General features: G+C 39.7%; 1 protein-coding gene across 1 annotated transcript in view; it reads right to left on the reverse strand.

Annotated features, from left to right (window-relative positions):
• Positions 1 to 1,260: 1,260 nt before the first annotated feature.
• The window catches only part of nectin4a (nectin cell adhesion molecule 4a), a 102,612-nt gene continuing 84,458 nt past the window's right edge, over positions 1,261 to 19,414 (reverse strand). The window contains exons 10-11 of the mRNA XM_055156695.1: positions 15,309 to 15,521; positions 1,261 to 3,234 (exon numbers count right to left, since the gene is read on the reverse strand). Coding sequence (XP_055012670.1) covers positions 2,851 to 3,234; positions 15,309 to 15,521 — 597 coding nt within the window. The 3' untranslated portion in view covers positions 1,261 to 2,850. The remainder of the gene's footprint in view (positions 3,235 to 15,308; positions 15,522 to 19,414) is intronic.

The raw sequence follows: 19,414 nt of genomic DNA on the forward strand, positions 1-19,414 counted from the left end.
GTTTTAATACGACTTTGTTAAACTACTAAGTTGCTTGATGGATTGTCGGAGAATTACGGCGACCGAAGTCAGGAGCCTCGCGGAGTAAAGGAGCGAGCCGTTTTTTTCAGAGCTTATAGTTTATGCAAATGGTTTTAAGTTTTGCTTCTGTAAAACTTAAACAAATGTGCGCAAAGCTGCATTAAACACATTTTTATGCAGTGTATATTTCTGCCGATGGATCATGGACGTCTGGACTAAGGGTCAGTCTCAAGTGTCGTCCGTTTGTTTTGCTTAATGCCCCTTAGACCTCGTCCGCACTAGTTCCTATTGGAGTCGTTTTCTGTTGTGGATGTTCGTTCACACTAATCTGACGGAAAACTACTCTGGTGCCTCCAGCTCCCACGAATTCATGTGAGTACAGATCTGATCCTTGACTGTGTGGACGCCTGAAAACACTGATACTCTGATGTCGGTCTGTGCATCGCGAAGTCATTCACCGACAAAACAGTAAGAGACAGAATATCTGTCCGTTCATATAAACGTGTGTCTGTGTGTTCGACCTGCAGACGTGTAATCTGTGCAAAGTTTAACATGAACCAACACGACAGAAACACAGAACAGACTCACCATCAGCAGAACACCCCTCTGTCACAGACAGAACACTCATATTACATATATCTATCATATTATATGAGTCGTGTCCTTTTTAAGTCCGACAGAAGCTGAACCGCATCAGGAGCTGTTTGTTTTTTGAGCGCTCAAGGTCAATTTACGGTCCAGCGTCCAATCATCTGCGTCATGACGCAGAGAGTCAGTGTTGACGTGTCCCCCTACACAGAGAATCTGCGTCGACAAACATGCACCTCCAAAATTTTCTAACTACGCGTCAAAACGCCGCAGACAGCAGGGGAAGCGACGCAGACTGTGATTGGTCGTCCGTACCATCGCTCTACAGACATTTCCTGTCGGCTTTTCTTTCTTTCAGTTTATATTGAGAAAAAAATTGTTTAATGCAGGTTTGTGCACATGTGTTTACATTTTACAGAAACGAAACTTAAAACTGCATGGCAACTTACATAAACTAAGCGCCCATAAAACAGCTCCTGGTTTCGAGGTTCAGCTTCTGTCGGACTTAAAAAGGACACGACTCAGTGGAATATGAGTGTCTTTCTGTGACAGAGTCACACTGTACTAACGGTGAGTTTGTTCTGTACTTTTATCGTGTTAGAGATGGTTCATGTTAAACTTTTAGAGATTATACGTCTGCGGGTCACACACACAGACACACGTATATATGAATGGACAGAGATCGTCGCCCCCTAGTGTTTTGGCAGTGAATTACTTCGCGGTGCACAGACCGCGACGCAGATCCATAAATCAAAAACGACGGCGACGAGGCGACGGCGGCAGAGCGCGTTGAGTCGACGCAGAACTATACCTCACCCTTCAGTTTATGCAAATTCGCCCTGTGGTTTTAAGTTTCATTTCTGTAAAACGTAAACAAATATGTGGATCGGGAAGAATCGCGGACACAGAAACGACGTGTCTGGACGCAGATCGTTTCCGATACGATGATTCGTTTCAGTGTAAACGTAACTTTATGCATGGAGAATTCAACGTTAACGATATTGCACCTTATAGTCCAAAAAATACGGTAAAAGTTTTATTCTTTGGGGCCTCAGACGGGTGTTTGTGGATCCCTGGTCTAAAGAACATTGACATAGCTCCCATCGGCAAAGCAAATAATGTAAAATACTACTATACACAATTAAAGCTTTCAAAATAAAATCTAAAAAAAATTCAACTCGAGAGCGTGGAAACAATGCGTCCACGTTCTATTCCGCGCCGAACACAGAACATCATAACTCATTGTCGTCCATAATCCGTGTTATTCTAGGTTTCAAAGTGGCACATTCAGCTCTCAAGTCCATTGCTGTTTAGTGCTCAGTCTATTGAAAACTTCTCATTATCTCCTTCTGCCCTGGGCGCAGTCGCGGGGACATTATGGAGGTATGAGGCGTGGCAGTTTGGAAACGATCCCAAAAACCAGTGTGTGTGTGTGTGTGTGTGTGTGTGTGTGTGTGTGAAAAAGGGCAACCGCAGATTCGTCTTCACGTCACAGATGCGGTGAAGTGTTGCAACTTTCTTATGAGGCACTTTCTGCGACGCGATGACAGAAGAGTTTGCTTTAAAAAAAAAAAAAAAAAAAAAAAAAATACAGAACATGTCGCGGCATCGTCTCCTCCTGCCAAACATCTAGAGTTTCATCTGTCAACCCGGAAACGTCTCCTCCGTTCCCACGCTGGGTAAATAACGCAAGAGAAGCCGTAAAAAAAAAAAAAAAAAGCTCTCTCAGCGTTGCGGTATTTGGACTTTCAGCTTTGAAAACACGCCTGGAAGTTTGTTTGAGGCACTTGCGTTAAAGTAATTCCGTTTGTTTACAAAGGCGATAAAAATTCATTGAGGGATCTTGAGGTTTTGCGACGTTCAGGCACTTTCCCCGGATTTGCTCGCAGCGTAAGTCAGCGTCGTTTTAATGAGCTTAATTGTTGACGTAAACGCTTCAGTTTCGCAGTGGGCGACCGCAGCGAAGCACCCAAAGACCCATTTTTAAATCTGGAGCAAGGTTCGTGGTCAGGAGTAGCGAGCTGGAGGATGAGGCAATTGTGCGGGTTGAAAGTTGACGGGGGAAAGTGGGTCACCTTGTCGAGAACCCCTCAAAAAAAATGAAAAAAAAAAAAAAGTAAATTCCACATTCAAACGTCTCATGCGGGTTTATCCGTTATCAAAACAAACAAAAAAGACACAAATATTTAAAGAAAATGTTCTTAAAAATTCCGTTTCTTAACATTCCGGTCGGTGCGCCAACTAGACGATCTGCGCTTTGTGAATGAGCGAGGCGTGGGGGCTCACGATTGGAGTCAATGGTCGTATTTTGGGCCGTAGCGAGCCGTTGCTGTTGGGGTAGGACACCTGGGAGCTGTTCTCGCTGTCCTGGTCCTCGGGCGGGTCCTGGCTGTTGGTGGGTCCGCCCAGGCCCTCGTCCACCTCGTCCTCGTCGTCGGTGACCGGGGGGTAGGGCGGCGGGCTGCTCATGGGCGGCAGGGGTAAGGGGGCCTTGATGATGCTGCTCTGCCGGGACCCTCCGGACTCGCTGGGGATGAGGAGGCCCCCGTTGATGTGCCGGACCACCTCGGTGCTCTGGATGGGGTAGGAGGTGGGCAGCAGGGGCGGCTGGTACCGGGTCTCCTGCTGGAAGACACAAAGTTAAATCTATAAAGTCAATTAAAAATAAATTCAAACCATCAGTGAGGAACAGCGTTTAAGTTTACATTTTTATCCACGCCCATTTAGTCCAGTCTTTCTGCCACTGTGAAATTGCACCATGACACAAAAACAACGGTCTGGGAGAGAGTCATGCAGTTGTTCTTTTAAAGCTTTAATATCTCTGCGTCTAATTTCAACCTGGAAAGACTCAGATCGACAAAAAAAGAAAAGATTTGTAGGTTTTGGAATGACCTGCCTGAGGAAAGAAGACGAGAACCATCAGGATCATCTTTTAAATCACTTCTTAAAAGGCATTTGGTCTTCAGTTGTCCTTCCTTTAACTTTATTTATTTATTTATTTGAGACAGGGACAGCGCACAATTTTCGCATTAACCTTGACAGGAGAGATGCATTGTACATCAGGTTGTAGCATCAGTGCTAATTTCCACCTGTCGTCCCTGGACAGGTTCATTGATTGATTGTATTTAACTAAACTTGACTATCAACTGTTCTGGACCTGGAGCATGTTTTGGGTTGATGGGGGAAACCGGAGGAAACTCATCCAGACACGGGGAGAAACATGCAAACTCCACACAGAAAGGCCCTGGGCGACCAGGGGATCGAACCCGGAACCTTCTTGCTGTGAGGCATGAGTGCTAGACACTCAGCCACCGTGCCGCCGGTTTTAGTTTGATTTCATTCCTTAGTTATTTATTCAATTTCATTAATGTATTTATTATAATTCATTATAATAAACTGAATTGTTTGCATAATTGTCTGTCAGAGGTGGAACTTGCAAGTCATGACTTGGAAGTCAGACTTAATTTACTATTTTTAGGACTTGAGACTTGACTTGATAAAATGGACTAAGACTTGGGACTCGACTTGGACTTGATGGTCAATGAGGTGGGACTTGACTCAGACTTGAGGCTTGTGACTTGAGAAGCACTTTTATATCTGAATTTTTAATATTCTGAGCGTAATGATTCACACTAAGATCTTGTCAAGACATTTAAAAAGCAAAAAAATAGTATTTCTACAAAATTAACATTTCTACAACTGTATATACTCTATAAATCAGGGGTGTCCACACTTTTCCAGCATGTGAGCTACTTATAAAATGTCCAAGTCAAAATGATCGACCGACTACAAAGTCAAGTAAACTGTACTGGACTTAAGAGAACTTTCAATAGCACTTTACAGAAAACGGAAAAAAGTGAAGACAGCGATTAGGATTTTAAACCTGTTTTTTCAAGTTCCTAACTGGAGTTCACATGGTTAGTACGAGTTTTACAGTGGGATTCAGCCTCTGCACATTTACCAAACCAAACCCAGATGTATTTGTGTGCATTTGTCTGCTCTGTAGGTCGGCTCTGTGCTCTAACATAAATTTAGATCAGTTTTTGCTTCGCGTTTTGTCTTGTCCTTCTAATCTGTGCGCATTCTGGAAGGAGCCTGTGTGTGCTGACGTGAGGCAGGTGGACAGGTAGGATGTTTAGGAAGTTGAACCTGCCCTGTGATGCACGCTGGTACACGAGGGCACACGCTGTCGCAGACGAGCCGTGCATAGGGAGCGTGTGTGTTTGTGATGCGCCGTAGAGTCTCCGCGGGTTTCAAATGAGCGCACAGGCTGCACTGAGACGCCCCACACGCTCCTGCACCCGCTACAAGTTTATTACCAACAGCAGCGGCCGGAATGAAATATGATCACACTTGTTGAGTGTCAGACCTCGAGTGAGAGACAAGACCGAGTCCAAACGCGATCGAGTCCCGAGACGAGACACGGCGATCTACACACACGACCTTGGCGATCGACGTATTGGGCAACCCTGCTATAAATATTCATATATAAATATACTATGATTTTTTTTAAAGAACAATTTAGTTAAAAACTCATGTAAATGGCAAAAATCTAAGCTATATTTGGTACTTTGGTTTAAAGACTTGAAATGACTTGAAGCTCAAAGCAGACGACTTGGACTTGACTTGGATTTAGGGGCCAGTGACTCGAGACTCGACTTGGACTTGACTCGGATTTGAGGTCAAAATCTTGAAACTTGCAAAACAAAGACTTGCTCAAACCTCTGCTGTCTGTTTTTGTGTTTTCTGGATGGTATTTTTATTGTTCTTTGCTGCTTGTACAGAACTTTTTTAAACCTTGTTTGTAGTGAAATAAAAATAAAGATTTATTATCATTATTATTATTTGATGAAATGAGTTTTCTTTGGCGTTTCCACCCCGGCAGCAGACACTGTGATGCAGGGCGTGGTCAGTTATGATGATGTTAGGACATGTTGATTTTGTCTTGATTTTTTGAAATGCACCATGACAGAGAATGTCTGGTCGGGCAGTTTCTGATTGGATAAAAAAAGGGCGGCCCCTGTCAGGAATTTCTGTATTAGTCATTATCTGAGAAAGTGTTATGTAAAATTAAGTGATTTATGTTTTACATTTAGTCGCTTTTACCAAACAATGACTGAAGAAAAGAGCATTTATCTTCACAAAAATACATTAAAATCAGGTACAGGCCTTTTAATGAATCAGAATTTTGGTAAATGTTTAGGTTCAGTCGAAATAAGAAGATTCTCAACTGTTGAGAGGGGGACAAAAAAATGTGAATCTGCAAATTTTGCTCATAAAAAGAAACAGAAATGAACAAAATTAATATTACGCTGTTTTCTGATCTTTGTTGTTAAAAATACACTTCGGGTTGTGTTTTGTTTCATTCACACAAACAGCCCTGCATATTTAGACTTCTTCTCGCACACAAAAAACACCTTGTGATGTCATAGATCAGGGGTGTCAAACATACGACCCGGGGGCCAGATCCGGCCCTCCAAGACCTTTAATCTGGCCCTCGGCTGATTTTCTACTCAAATATTTTAATTATATTTTCTATTAAAATCTTGTTAATTTTCTGTGGTGTTTATCACATTGCAGCAGCGTCTCCAGCGTCTCTGTACGTGGCCCCTCCCACCAGAGCAGCACAAATGAAGACTTGTCTCTTTCCAAACGCTCTTAAAGGACGATCGTTTTGACTGTTGACCGTGACACCCTCATCAGAAAAATGTCCAACATGAGAAAAGTGGAGCCGAGTGCAGGATTTTACAACAAAAATTGACTTATTCCTGTTTACAGACAAGTTCATTTTAAAACTTTGTGTTGAAATTGTATTTTTCTTAAAGTTTCAGGTTGTTCATAATATTATAATATTTTGTAAAAGAAAGAGTTCATCAATTAAAAAAGATTTCTGTAATAGATTTGTGTTTCTCTGCACAAATATTTGAACTTATTGTTATTTTTGGGGTTTATATGACATGAGTTTTCTGATCCGGACACTTTGGGATCAAAGTCGGTTGGACACGACCCCCGGAACAAAATGAGTCTGACAAACCTGATCTAAAACCAGTGTTGGGAAGGTGACTTTTAAAATGTAATCCCCTACAGATTACAGATTACATACCCCAAAATGTAGTTTGTAACATAATCCATTAAATTACTTAAGGTGAGTAATGTAATCTGAATACTTTGGATTACTTGATTTGCTGTAGAAGCAAAGACCAGGATATCGTAGCATAAGATGTTTTATCTGCTAAAAGACAATGAAAAGTCCAGTCTTTACTGAACTGTATTAAAAATATTATTGATAGAAGACGAAGAGACACGTCCACGCAGCAGGATTTAGTCCTGTTAAATCCTGTTTTAGTCCTGGTTTAGTCCTGATTTTAGACCTGTTTTAGACCTGGTTTTAGACCTGGTTTAGATCTAATTTAGATCTAGTTTAAACTTGGTTTTAGTCCTGGTTTAGTCCTGGTTCAGACCTGGTTTAGTCCTGGTTTAGACCTGGTTTAGTCTTGGTTTAAACCTGGTTTTAGACCTGTTTTAGTCCTGGTTCAGACCTGGTTATTCCTGGTTTACACCTGGTTTAGTCCTGGTTTAGACCTGGTTTTAGACCTGTTTTAGACCTGGTTTTGATCTAGTTTAGATTTAGTTTAGACCTGGTTTTAGTCCTGGTTTAGTCCTGGTTCAGACCTGGTTTAGTCCTGGTTTAGACCTGGTTTAGTCCTGGTTTAGACCTGGTTTTAGACCTGTTTTAGACCTGTTTTAGACCTGTTTTAGACCTGGTTTTGATCTAGTTTAGATTTAGTTTAGACCTGGTTTTAGTCCTGGTTTAGTCCTGGTTTAGACCTGGTTTAGACCTAGTTTAGTTTTAGTTTAGCCTGGTTTAGTCCTGGTTTAGTTTAGTCCTGGTTTAGTCCTGGTTTAGACCTGGTTTAGACCTGGTTTAGACCTGGTTTAGTTTCCGGCAATGAGTGGAGTTATCGAGAAAAAAAAAAAAAAAGAAAAAAAATGGGGGGGTATAGCCCAAAATGTGAAAACAAGAAAATCCCTCTGTGTAATCCATTTATTTCAACCAAGTAACTGTAATCCAATTACCACTCACTGAAACAGTAACTGTAACTGAATACAGTTACTCATCATTTGTACTCTGATTACATAACTCCGGTACATGTAATCTGTTACTCCCCGACACTGTCTAAAACCTTCATGATTATAAGTTATATAATAATTTCTTATAAAAATATGACTATGTGAATGGGATTTATGAGGAGTTTGTGTCTGTTGGTTCTGACAGACTTTCTGCAGGCGGCAGTGAGTCTTATTTCTATAGGTTTATATCTGAAATATTCCTCCCTGAGTGTGTTCAGGAGAGTTTGGTCATTTCTCCACCTCACCTCTTCATTCCATCGCTCCCTCGCACTTTCATAGAGGAAATGCTCCACTGTGTTTTTAAACTCCGTACACCTTCACTAGAATCATTTGGATAATTTCAGGCCTGGAATTGAGCGTTTCTCTACTGAACAAAAAGTAAAAAAAGGAGCTGTTAACGGAGCATTCTGAGGTTTGAGGATGTAAACGGACTAATCATGCAGGATTACTCAAACATATGGGTGAAAAAAAAAAGAAAAACCAAGGTATCCAGGTGTATTTTTGATTATTATAACGTGGCTTAAAACTCCCAAAAGAAAGTAATATAGAAACTTTAAAAATCAGTTCACAGTCGCACATTCCTTCTAATATATTGTGAGTTTAAAATATAAATCTGACATTGTTCCTGTGAAATTCTTCTAGGTGTATTACGACATTCATAATCTTGTTTTGGGATAAATGAAAAACTAAAGCGCATGACATGTAAATCTGTCAGGTGGCCTTTGTAACATAAACCAAACAGTAGTCAGCCGTTACCAGCTTAAGCATTGACTCACATAAAAATTAATCCCGTTTAAGTAAGTTCCATTCTCTTTAAATGACACACAATGTAAGCATGTGAAACTTTCAGCGCCACAGAAACTCCTCCTGCGACAAGAAGGCAAGGCAAATGTACGTATAGAGGAAAGCCAGTCAAAGTGAGGAGTAACTGTAATGCAAAATGTAAAATGTTTTCTGTCTAGGAAACAAAAAAACAAAAAAAACACACAAAAAAAACTACTAAAATGTATGAATGTGTAACCCTCCCTTTTTAGTTACTCATTTATGATTTAGTTATTTTATCTATTGGTATGTATATATGTATGTATGTGTATGTATATGTGCAGTGTCGGGGAGTAACAGATTACATGTACTCGAGTTACGTAATCAGAGTACAACTGACGAGTAACTGTATTCAGTTACAGTTACTGTTTCAGTGAGCGGGAATTGGATTACAGTTACTTTGTCGAAATAAATGGATTACACAGAGGGATTTTACTGTTTTCACATTTTGGGCTAAACCAGGACTAAACCAGGTCTAAACCAAGTCTAAACCAGGTCTAAACCAAGTCTAAACCAAGTCTAAACCAGGTCTAAACCAGGACTAAACCAAGTCTAAACCAGGTCTAAACCAGGACTAAACCAGGTCTAAACCAGGTCTAAACCAGGACTAAACCAGGACTAAACCAGGTCTAAACCAAGTCTAAACCAGGACTAAACCAGGACTAAACCAAGTCTAAACCAGGTCTAAACCAGGACTAAACCAGGTCTAAACCAGGTCTAAACCAGGTCTAAACCAGGACTAAAACAGGTCTAAACCAAGTCTAAACCAGGTCTAAACCAAGTCTAAACCAGGTCTAAACCAGGACTAAACCAGGTCTAAACCAAGTCTAAACCAGGACTAAACCAGGACTAAACCAGGTCTAAACCAAGTCTAAACCAGGACTAAACCAAGTCTAAACCAGGACTAAACCAAGTCTAAACCAGGGCCAATTTGAAGAGAACAAAGAAAACAAAGAATTTTCAGGATGTGGTCGCTACATTCATGTAGTTTTTAAAAGTATTACAATATCAAGTAATCCAAAGTATTCAGATTACATTACTCACTTTAAGTAATTTAATGGATTACGTTACAAACTACATTTTGGGGTCTGTAATCTGTAATCTGTAGGGGATTACATTTTAAAAGTCACCTTCCCAACACTGTATATGAGTATGTATACATGTGTGTATGTGTATGTATGTGTATAATGGTGTGTGTGTGTGTATATATATATATACACACATATATAAAATGTGTATGTATATATGGAGTACATATAGTATGTATGTGTATTGTATAAATATATATATTTGTGTGGTATACATTTAGTATATGTATGTTGTATGTATTATATAAATACATATATAATCTTTTTCATTATTAAGTATCATCATCATCATTATTATTATTATTGCTATTATGTTATTTATTTTATTATTTTGTTATTTTATATTATTTTTATTTTTTTATCTACTTTCTACATTTATATTGAGTTTATGTGTGGATGGGGGGTAGGGCATGTATATTGTGATTTATGTGGACAAAAAAGCACTGAATAAATTGCAAAAAAAAATAAAAAATTAAACAAATTGCAAAAATAATCATGATAATATTTGATCTACCGACTATAAGGCACACTTAAAATCCTTTAATTTACTCAAAAGTCGACAGTTATGTATTAATTCTGGTTGTGTTGACTGACATCGAACTGATTTTCTGTGGTGCACGTCGCTCAAATATCTGTCAATATGTTTTAGTACGACTTTGGTAAAATACGAAGCGCTACGGCGACCGAAGTCAGGAGATTTGCGGAGTTTGACAGAAGTTGAACCGCATCAGCGCACAAGGAGCGAGCTGTTTTTTTTTCAGTGCTTATAGTTTATGCAAATGAGTCATGTGGTTTTAAGTTTAATTTCTGTAAAGTGTAAACAAATATGTGCAAATCTGTGTTGATAGGGAAGACAGAAACGACGTGTCTGGACGCAAATTATTTCCGATACAGTGACTCATTTCAGTGTAAATGTAACGTTATGTATGAAAATAGAGGAGAGAATTTAACGTTATCGATCTTGCGCCTTATAGTCTGAAAAATACAGTAAAAGTTTTTTCTTTGGGGCCTCAGACGGGTGTTTGTGGATCCCTGGTCTAAAGAACATTGACATAGCTCCCATCGGCAAAGCAAATAATGTAAAATACTACTGATACACAATTAAAGCTTTCAAAATTAAATCTAAAAAATTCAACTCAAGAGCGTGGAAACAATACGTCCACGTTCTATTCCGCGCTGAACACAGAACATCATAACTCACTGTCGTCCATTGTGGTCCATAATCCGTGTTATTCACTGCTGTTTGGTCGTGACGTATTTAATGCTCCAAATCCCGCAGAAAGAAGGACAATAACGTCTTTCACCTTGATAAAATTCAAACATTCTCTTTGTTTTGGCTATAAATCCTCGATCTGGAGAATCGTTGCAAACACAGAATGTCTGTCTTCGTCTACATCCATCTCGATGCTTTGTTTATTGTTGTTCTGTTCCACAAAAGGGACACAGACAAACGCCACCAGTTTGATGTTACGACTTCACAGCTCACAGCTGATTGGGCGGTGCACCGTCTACAACGTCCGTCTAGTGTATTCTGATTCCTGACCTAGTCGTTGTGCATCGTTGTACAAAGTTTACGATCTAAAAATAGGTCAAAATCACCACGAAATCTGACCTTTTTGGAAACTGTAGCCCCTGTCAGCCCCTGTCAGCCCCTGTCAGCCCCTGTCAGCCCCTGTCAGGTGTACATGAACAGTTTGTGATTACATTCCGCTTTTGGGAAAAATCTTTTCTGGGCAGGAGGGATTTGTTTCACTGAAGTTCCAGTTATTTTAATAAAGATAAGATCCATGATGTTTACTATGTGTTTACTGCTTTCTACATTTTATATACATACAAAAGAATCAAATATATGATGCGATATGTACGGAATTATGTCGTAAAGAAAAAAGTTAAATAACTCAACTATAAGTTTTAAATAAAAACTCAAAATCTCAGCCCTTTGCTTTGTGGACAACGCTGCAAACCCTTGGCCTTTTCTGAGCGGAGGCACTCGGTGTCGCCAGCCTGGCTAAACGATCAGTCTCAAGTGTCATCCGTTCATCGCTCGACGCCTTATTCTTCTTAAATGGAAGTGTTTTCAGGCGTCCACACAGTGCAGGATCAGATCTGTACTCGGATGAATTCGTGGAGCTGGAGGCACCAGATCGTTCCGTCTCTGGAGCCGTTTTCAGTCGGATTAGTGTGAACGAACACTGAATCTACAACGAAAACAACTCAAATACGAACTAGTGTGGAGGGGGCCTAAGTCTGTTCATTTTCCCTCTGTTCTGGAATTATGTTTTTCACTCTTGTCTTTGATCGATTCCCATCTCACTCTCTTTTTTCAAACTGGTACATGTTTATTGTGAGTAAGTGACCTGGTAGTTGTTTTTTTGTATTTTTGATTTTGTGTGTGTTTTACTCAGCTTTTTGTCTTTATTTAAATATTTTATCCTGACAATGCTGATATTTGGAAATTGCTATTAAATAAAGATTGGAAAAAAAAAAAGTGTTGTCCGTTTGTTTCACTTAATGCGCTTTATAATCCGGTGCAACTTATGAACTTAATTTATGTATGAAAATAGATGAGAGAATTCCACATTATTGATATTGCACCTTAAAGCCAAAATAATATGGTAATTGTCGTTTTGGGCAATGGGGATGAAGTGTCTTGCCAAGAGACACAATGACAGTGTGTTTTCCTTGACAAATACTTAACTCACAAGTCGCAACAGCGCGTAAACTCAGCCTGACCCCTGCTTCTCTTTCAAAAAAATCAGTAATATCAAAAAGAATCTTGGATCTGTTTTATATTTACTTGCGTTCGTACACAAAAAAGTGAGTAATTCGTGTCAAAAACGTGTTGTTCTTGGAGACTTTCATTGAGAACAGGCCAACTCCGCGCGCGTGTGTGTGTGTGTGTGTGTGTGTGAAGCCAGGACACCCCCCGCAGTCGCTCTCTAACCTCCTGATCCAGTTTTCCCGACAGATACCACTCGGATAATCGTGCCGGGACTTGCGGCGGCTGCTGCTCCCACCGGGGTTCACACTCGACTCCGTTGTTTGAATTGCAAAACAGAAACTGCTCCTTCGTTTTTTCTGGCATTTCTGGCAAATCACTGAGCGGGAAAGGAATGCGTCGGTGTCTAGTTTTTGTCAATTTTAAACCAAATCAAATCCAGATGAGTTGGAAACGCAACAAAAACGCAAGTACGGACACGGCGCTTAAAACGCAAATAAACAAAACAAATCGCTTTCGTCAACATAAAATAATAAATAGAGAAAGTGTGTTGCTGTTACCACATCAAATGTAAAACTGTCTATTCAGAATCAGCCAAGTGTGTGTGTTCCAAAGAGAAACACTCAATAGAGTTTTTGTCAACTCCAGTCATGAGGAGCCTGTTGTGACAAGGGCATCTGACTCAAGTGCCAAAATACCATAAGACTGGTTCATTGTGTCAGGAGCCAGAGTAAGAAGAAGAAGAAGAGGAAGAAGAAGAGTAATGAAGTTCTACACTGAAAATGAAGCTGTTTTTACAAGCAAAACATACAGTAAAAGTGCAGCTACGTTTGTGAAATCCCCCAAAAATGACATATTAAAGTATTTTTTTTATTAGTTTGACTCCCAGTGAAATATTTGGACACACCCTCTCAGTGTTTTCTTTTTTTTTTTCAGTGTTACTAAGCCCCGGGGCCTAAACACGGACGCCCAGTCAAGTCAATGGGCCGAGCTCAATGTCGCATGTCTCCAGATCAGCCCAGCCCGGCGAGGTCCTCCCATGGATCTGTTAAAATAACTGGATAGGGCATTGTGCTGCTGGTATCTGCCTCCAGCTGACGTAGTGGACACTTAAAGGTACTACAGAGGAAAAAAAAAACATGGGCTGAGAGAGGAATTTTCTCACAGAGAGCGATGTACCGTATTTTCCACACTATTAGTCACTCTGGATTATAAGACGCACTGTCATAGGACGGTTTACTTTCGAACTTTTTTCACAAGGGCCCAGTCAAGCAGAAGTAAACAGCAAGGCCAAAAATTCAAGTTAATGCATCTGATATAAAAATGTATTGAACAGATACATATGTACTCTAGTTTATCAAACTGTTGACCTTTTTTCTGGACCATTTTTGGTTGTAAAGTTCCATATGTTTTAAACAGACCATGTATGAAACATGGAACAAAAATTATTTCCCAAATTTCAAAGACCCAAAAATCATGTAAATAAATGGATGTATTTCATCATATCTTGTGTTATTCCATCTGTTGATGAAGGTACATGATTTTTTTTTTTTAAAGTATTTAAAATGATAAAAATTTGCTTGGAAGGACTGACATATTTTATAGAAATAGTTTCCTTTCATTTTGAAGTAATATTAAAGTATTCAGAAGAAAAAAGTGACAAATGATGTAAAATCCTGCACCTTCTACTTGTTTGTACAATTTTCCCTCCGTTACTTTTCCCTCCGTTACCATGAACTTTCTGAATAAAAAATCTCATGAGTCAAAAAGTAAGAGGTTTTTCAACCTAATCTTGTACCATATGGTAGAAAACTATATGAAGCAAATATTCAAACCAGTTTGTTAAGGATATGTAAGTGAGAACCAAGAGTTATCACTGTTTGGATTTATTGCCCAAAAAGTGCTGCATATTTCATTCCCTCCGTTACCAACATGAGTTTTTTCATTTTTTGTCTTGAACTTGAAAGAATCTCACAGGTTTAACTTGACCCTGTTGGAGTGTAACTCTTTCCTACATTCTGATACTTTACTTATTTCAATAGTCCCTCTAGTTTCTGAATAAGAGACATTTGAATGTCAAAAATCTGCTCAAATAAACCTTTAACTTTAACTCTTTCCCCCATGAAGACGACATTTGACGACCCTCCCTGTTTCCTTAATGTCGTCTTTTGTCTCCTCTGCTGTTTCACTAAAGACGTGATTTGACGACCATTAGAAACGGTTTTGGTTTTTCACATTTAAACAGAGACTGTGATAGGTGGAGCCACTAAAACCCACACTAGACTGACCAATAGGATTCAAGGATATGTTTTCGCAGACTTTTTCCAAAGTTAATCGAAGTAGTGACGATTGTAGCTTCTGGAAAAAACACAACATGAAACACGAGCAATGGAAAGATCGCGGTGCACAGTTTTAGAAATAATGAGGAACGGACGTAATTTATGGATAGGTTTAGAGAAAGTGACTTTTATAGATTTATAGAAGAAAAAAATAACTCAACTAAAGATTTTAAATAAAAACTCTTTGCTTTGTGAACAGCGCTGCAAACCCTCGGCCTTCTCTCTGTGAGTTTCATGATCAAGTCTCCTGAAATGGTTTTCACTTCACACCAGTCAGGGCCAAGAAATGCCAAAAAAAAATTATTAATTAAAAAAAATAAAATAAATAAAAATAGGGTTCAGAGTTCGTTCATAATTCATTTGTAATTCATTCATAATAAATAAATTAAAAAGGCAAAGGGTGGTTATTATTATTATTTTCAACCTGACTTTTGTGTTATTTAGAGATTATATTTTTATATTTTAGTTTATTCCATTCCGGTTGTGTTCATTCATAGTTTTGACGCCTTCAGTGAAAATAAAAAAAGAAAAGTGCGTGAAAACACACGTCCAAACATTTCGAGCTCGTGTGTGTCGTGTGTAAAGTCTTTCAGCTCTCACCAGGGACATGTTGCTGTTGCGGACGTAGTTCTCGACGCGGAGCCGGCTCTCCTCGTCTCGGTCCAGCAGCAGCCTCTCTCTCATCCTGCGGGAGTTGTTGTGCAGGACCGGTCTGCCCAGGTAATCCACGGCACCCCCTCCTACTCCTCCTCCGACCCCGACCCCGCCCCGGCCGGAGATGGTGGAGCGGCTGTCCCTGCAGTACGCCTGCTCCTGGGGGTCACATGACAACACCACAGCCTCTGGTTACTTCACATTCTCAGACGGTCACGTATGAACTTCCTTAATCAGATAAAGACTATTTATGTAGAGCCAACGCACATCTGTCAAATACTGCTGTTTATATTTGGGCCCGGTCAAGCAGAAGTAAACAACAAGGCCAAAAATTCAAGTTAATGCATCTGATATAAAATGTATTGAACAGATACATATGTACTCTAGTTTATGAAACTGTTGACCTTTTTTCTGTACCATTTTTGGTTCTCAAGTTCCATATGTTTTAAACAGACCATGTATGAAACATGGAACAAACATTATTTCCCAAATTTCAAAGACCCAAAAATCATGTAAATAAATGGATGTATTTCATCATATCTTGTGTTATTCCATCTTTGAACTGTTGATGAAGGGACAGGATTTAAAAAAAAAAAAGTATTTAAAATGATAAAAATTTGCTTGGAAGGACTGACATATTTTATAGAAATAGTTTCTTTCATTTTGAAGTAATATTAAAGTATTCAGAAGAAAAAAGTGACAAATGATGTAAAATCCTGCACCTTCTACTTGTTTGTACAATTTTCCCTCCGTTACTTTTCCCTCCGTTACCATGACCTTTCTTAATAAAAAAATCTCATGAGTCAAAAAGTCAGAGGTTTTTCAACCTAATCTTGTACCATATGGTAGAAAACTATATGAAGCAAATATTCAAACCAGTTTGTTAAGGATATGTAAGTGAGAACCAAGAGTTATCACTGTTTGGATTTATTGACCAAAAAGTGCTGCATATTTCATTCCCTCCGTTACCAACATGAGTTTTTTCATTTTTTGTCTTGAACTTGAAAGAATATCACAGTTTAACTTGACCCTGTTGGAGTGTAACTCTTTCCTACATTCTGATACTTTACTTATTTCAATAGTTCCTCTAGTTTCTGAATAAGAGACATTTGAATGTCAAAAATCTGCCCGTTTCCCTCCGTTACCACTCGACCGGACCCTTTTACATTATGGAGAGTAATGGAGCAGAAATAAAAGTGATAAAGGGCAACCTTGTCATGTACCATGCTGCATATTAATTACACTCTAAACATGATTGATTTACACATTTTTAGCTGACACTTTACAAAAAAATTACAAACATTTAAATAGTTTTTTAAATTACAGCTTATGTTAGAATCTCTTTTTTTTTTTTATTGAAATTTATTTTTATTAAGTTTAAGATATCACAGCTTGTGCATTATGGTCAGTTACAAAGCCGGTTACGTATATGTTAAAATGAACAAATGCACAGGTAAGTATTAGTATCAGTATATAGAAAAAGAACCAAAACAATAGCAATGACAGAGGCAGTTTTACATTTATCACTGGCGGCCGCGCGCAGTGATACGAACGGAAAGAAAATAGTGCCAAGCGAGGCACTAATGAGGTCTGACTTTTTAGGCGACAAATGTTTTGTGATGCAAACGTATCACTCTTTTGAACACAGAGTGTTTTGAGAAGAAAAACGCTTTATTATACAGTCCCCAGCACAACTTGTCGGACGACTCTCGTCAGCACCGAAAACGGCCAGTATCTCAGCTCACCGGACGATGCCGGGGGTAAAGTCAGTGTGGATGCACCACAGTGCTCACGGGGATGACATACAGATTTATGTCAAAAATCCCAAACTATCCCTTTAAGTTTAATTTCTGTAAAACGTAAACACATATGCGCAAAGCTGCATTAAACACATAATCTCAAAAGGGCTGACGTGGCTCTAGAGTCGTTATGGTTTAAATGTTGTAAAGTTTAGTCAAATTTATTTATGCAGAAGATTTTAATGAATAATCTGCTGCAGTGTAACTTGTACAATATTGTTTGGAAACGTTGGGTTTGATCTGCAGTGGATTGTGGGAAACCTCATGCTCCTGACGCTGGTGAAGAACATGGATCAGTTAAAATAATGAACCTCCTGAGCTTCTGCTGAAGGAGCTCATGGTTATTGTACAGTTACAGAGTTAATGCAAAGATGAACTTGTGTTGAGTTGTTTTATTTATGAATGAAAAGAAGGAAATATGTATTATTTCTTTTATTTTACAGTTAAATTATTACCTCCGCCAAGGAGGTTATGTTTTTTCCGGCGTTTGTCTGTTTGGCTGTTTGTTTGTTTGTTTGTTTGTCTGTTTGTCTGTCTGTTTATTTGTCTGTTAGCAACATAACTCAAAACGTTATGGACCGATTTTGATGAAATTTTCTGGATTTGTTGGAAATGTGAAAAGGAAGACCTGATTTCATTTTGGGGCTGATCCGGAAGAAATCCTGGATTCTGGATCACTTTGAAATTTTAGTTAACATTGTGGTAAATGGGGCCAAAAATTTTGTTTTTCAATATCTCGGTTAATTATTGATCAAACCCCATGAAGTTTGACTCAGGGATGGACAATGGGATCCTCTTTCATATTCCAAATTGAAAGATACGAGACAAATATTTATGGAAAACACAATTAATATGAGGAGGACTGTGGTCCTTGGCGGAGTCTGCGCTCTCTGACTGCTTTTCTAGTTATTTATGTAATTAGGGATTTTTTGTCATTTAAATGTGGCAGAAGCATTTTGTTCCTATATGAACTGCCTCTTGCACTTCAATTAAAAAAGACCTTGTGGAATTTGGAAGATTTGTTTTTGCAGTAGTTTTAGGGAGTTTTTCCCCCTGTACAGATATCGAGATATATATTGTATATCGAGATATAGCAAAATATATCGAGATATATTTTTTGCTTCATATTGCCCAGCCCTAGTTAAAACCATATTTCATAACATTCTCCATGTAAATCAGACATTTCAAACTCAGGCACAGGGACCAAATTTGGCCTGCGATATAATTATATTTGGCTCGTCATATCAAACATGTTTTAGAGCTGACCCGCTGGCTACAGGTGGGAACACCTCGGGGTCCCCCAGAGGAGCTGGAGGACATGTCTGGGGTGAAGGAAGTCTGGGAGTCCCTGCTTCGGCTGCTGCCCCCGCGACCCGGCGCCGGATAAGCGGATGGATGGATGGAACGTGATAGAATTTCCACACATGACACAAGACAGGCTCTACAAGAATGAGACAAGACATATTTTTCAAAGTTCCAACCATCCATTTTCTTCCTCTTATCCGGGGCCGGGTCGCGGGGGAAGGCCCGGCCACCAGGCGCTCGCTGACGAGCACCCACCCCACCGCTCCAGGGTGGGGCCCCAGTGACGCCAATCCGGGCAACGTAACTGGCCTCGTTGGTACGCTTGTCATACAGGGCTTCTGAACCGTTCTTTGTCTGACCCGTCCCCCCGGACCTGTTTGCCTTGGGTGACGCTACCAGGGGCATGAAACCCCCGACAACATAGCTCCCGGGATCATTCGGCCACTCAAACCCCTCCACCACGATAAGGTCAAGGAGGGGATTTAAAAAAAAAAATTCATTTTAAGTTATTTTTTAAAATTGTTTGTATTTATTTATTTTTTGTTTGTGGGTGTTTGTGTGGGTTGGTGGGGCTGTCAGATGTTTGTAGCTGTTTGTAGCTGTTTGTAGATGTTTGGCCCAAACTCCTGCTCCTGTCTGCTCCTCCTCATCAAGTCTTTTTGCGACTCGGTGCTGAGGAGCTCCTCTCTGTCCATCATCAGATAGACCCTTTGGGCCTATATGAAGAGACCTGCCGGGTTTAGACACAACACACCCAGCGCAGGAAAGTGCTCAGCGTGTGTTTCTTCTTCAGGGGCACTACCAGGGTGCAGTAGATTTCCTCCAGAACAGTAGAACTGAAGTCCCACTGTGCCAGAGCAGCGTGCTGGACATGGCTCTTCTCTTTGCCTTTGCACAACTCCTTGTAAACTGCAGAAGCCACGTCTTTATATCTGTTTGGTTTCACCA

The sequence above is a fragment of the Boleophthalmus pectinirostris genome, unplaced genomic scaffold, assembly GCF_026225935.1.
Source record: "Boleophthalmus pectinirostris isolate CB_2022bp ecotype Guang Dong unplaced genomic scaffold, ASM2622593v1 HiC_scaffold_20, whole genome shotgun sequence".
Classification (NCBI taxonomy): domain Eukaryota; kingdom Metazoa; phylum Chordata; class Actinopteri; order Gobiiformes; family Gobiidae; genus Boleophthalmus; species Boleophthalmus pectinirostris.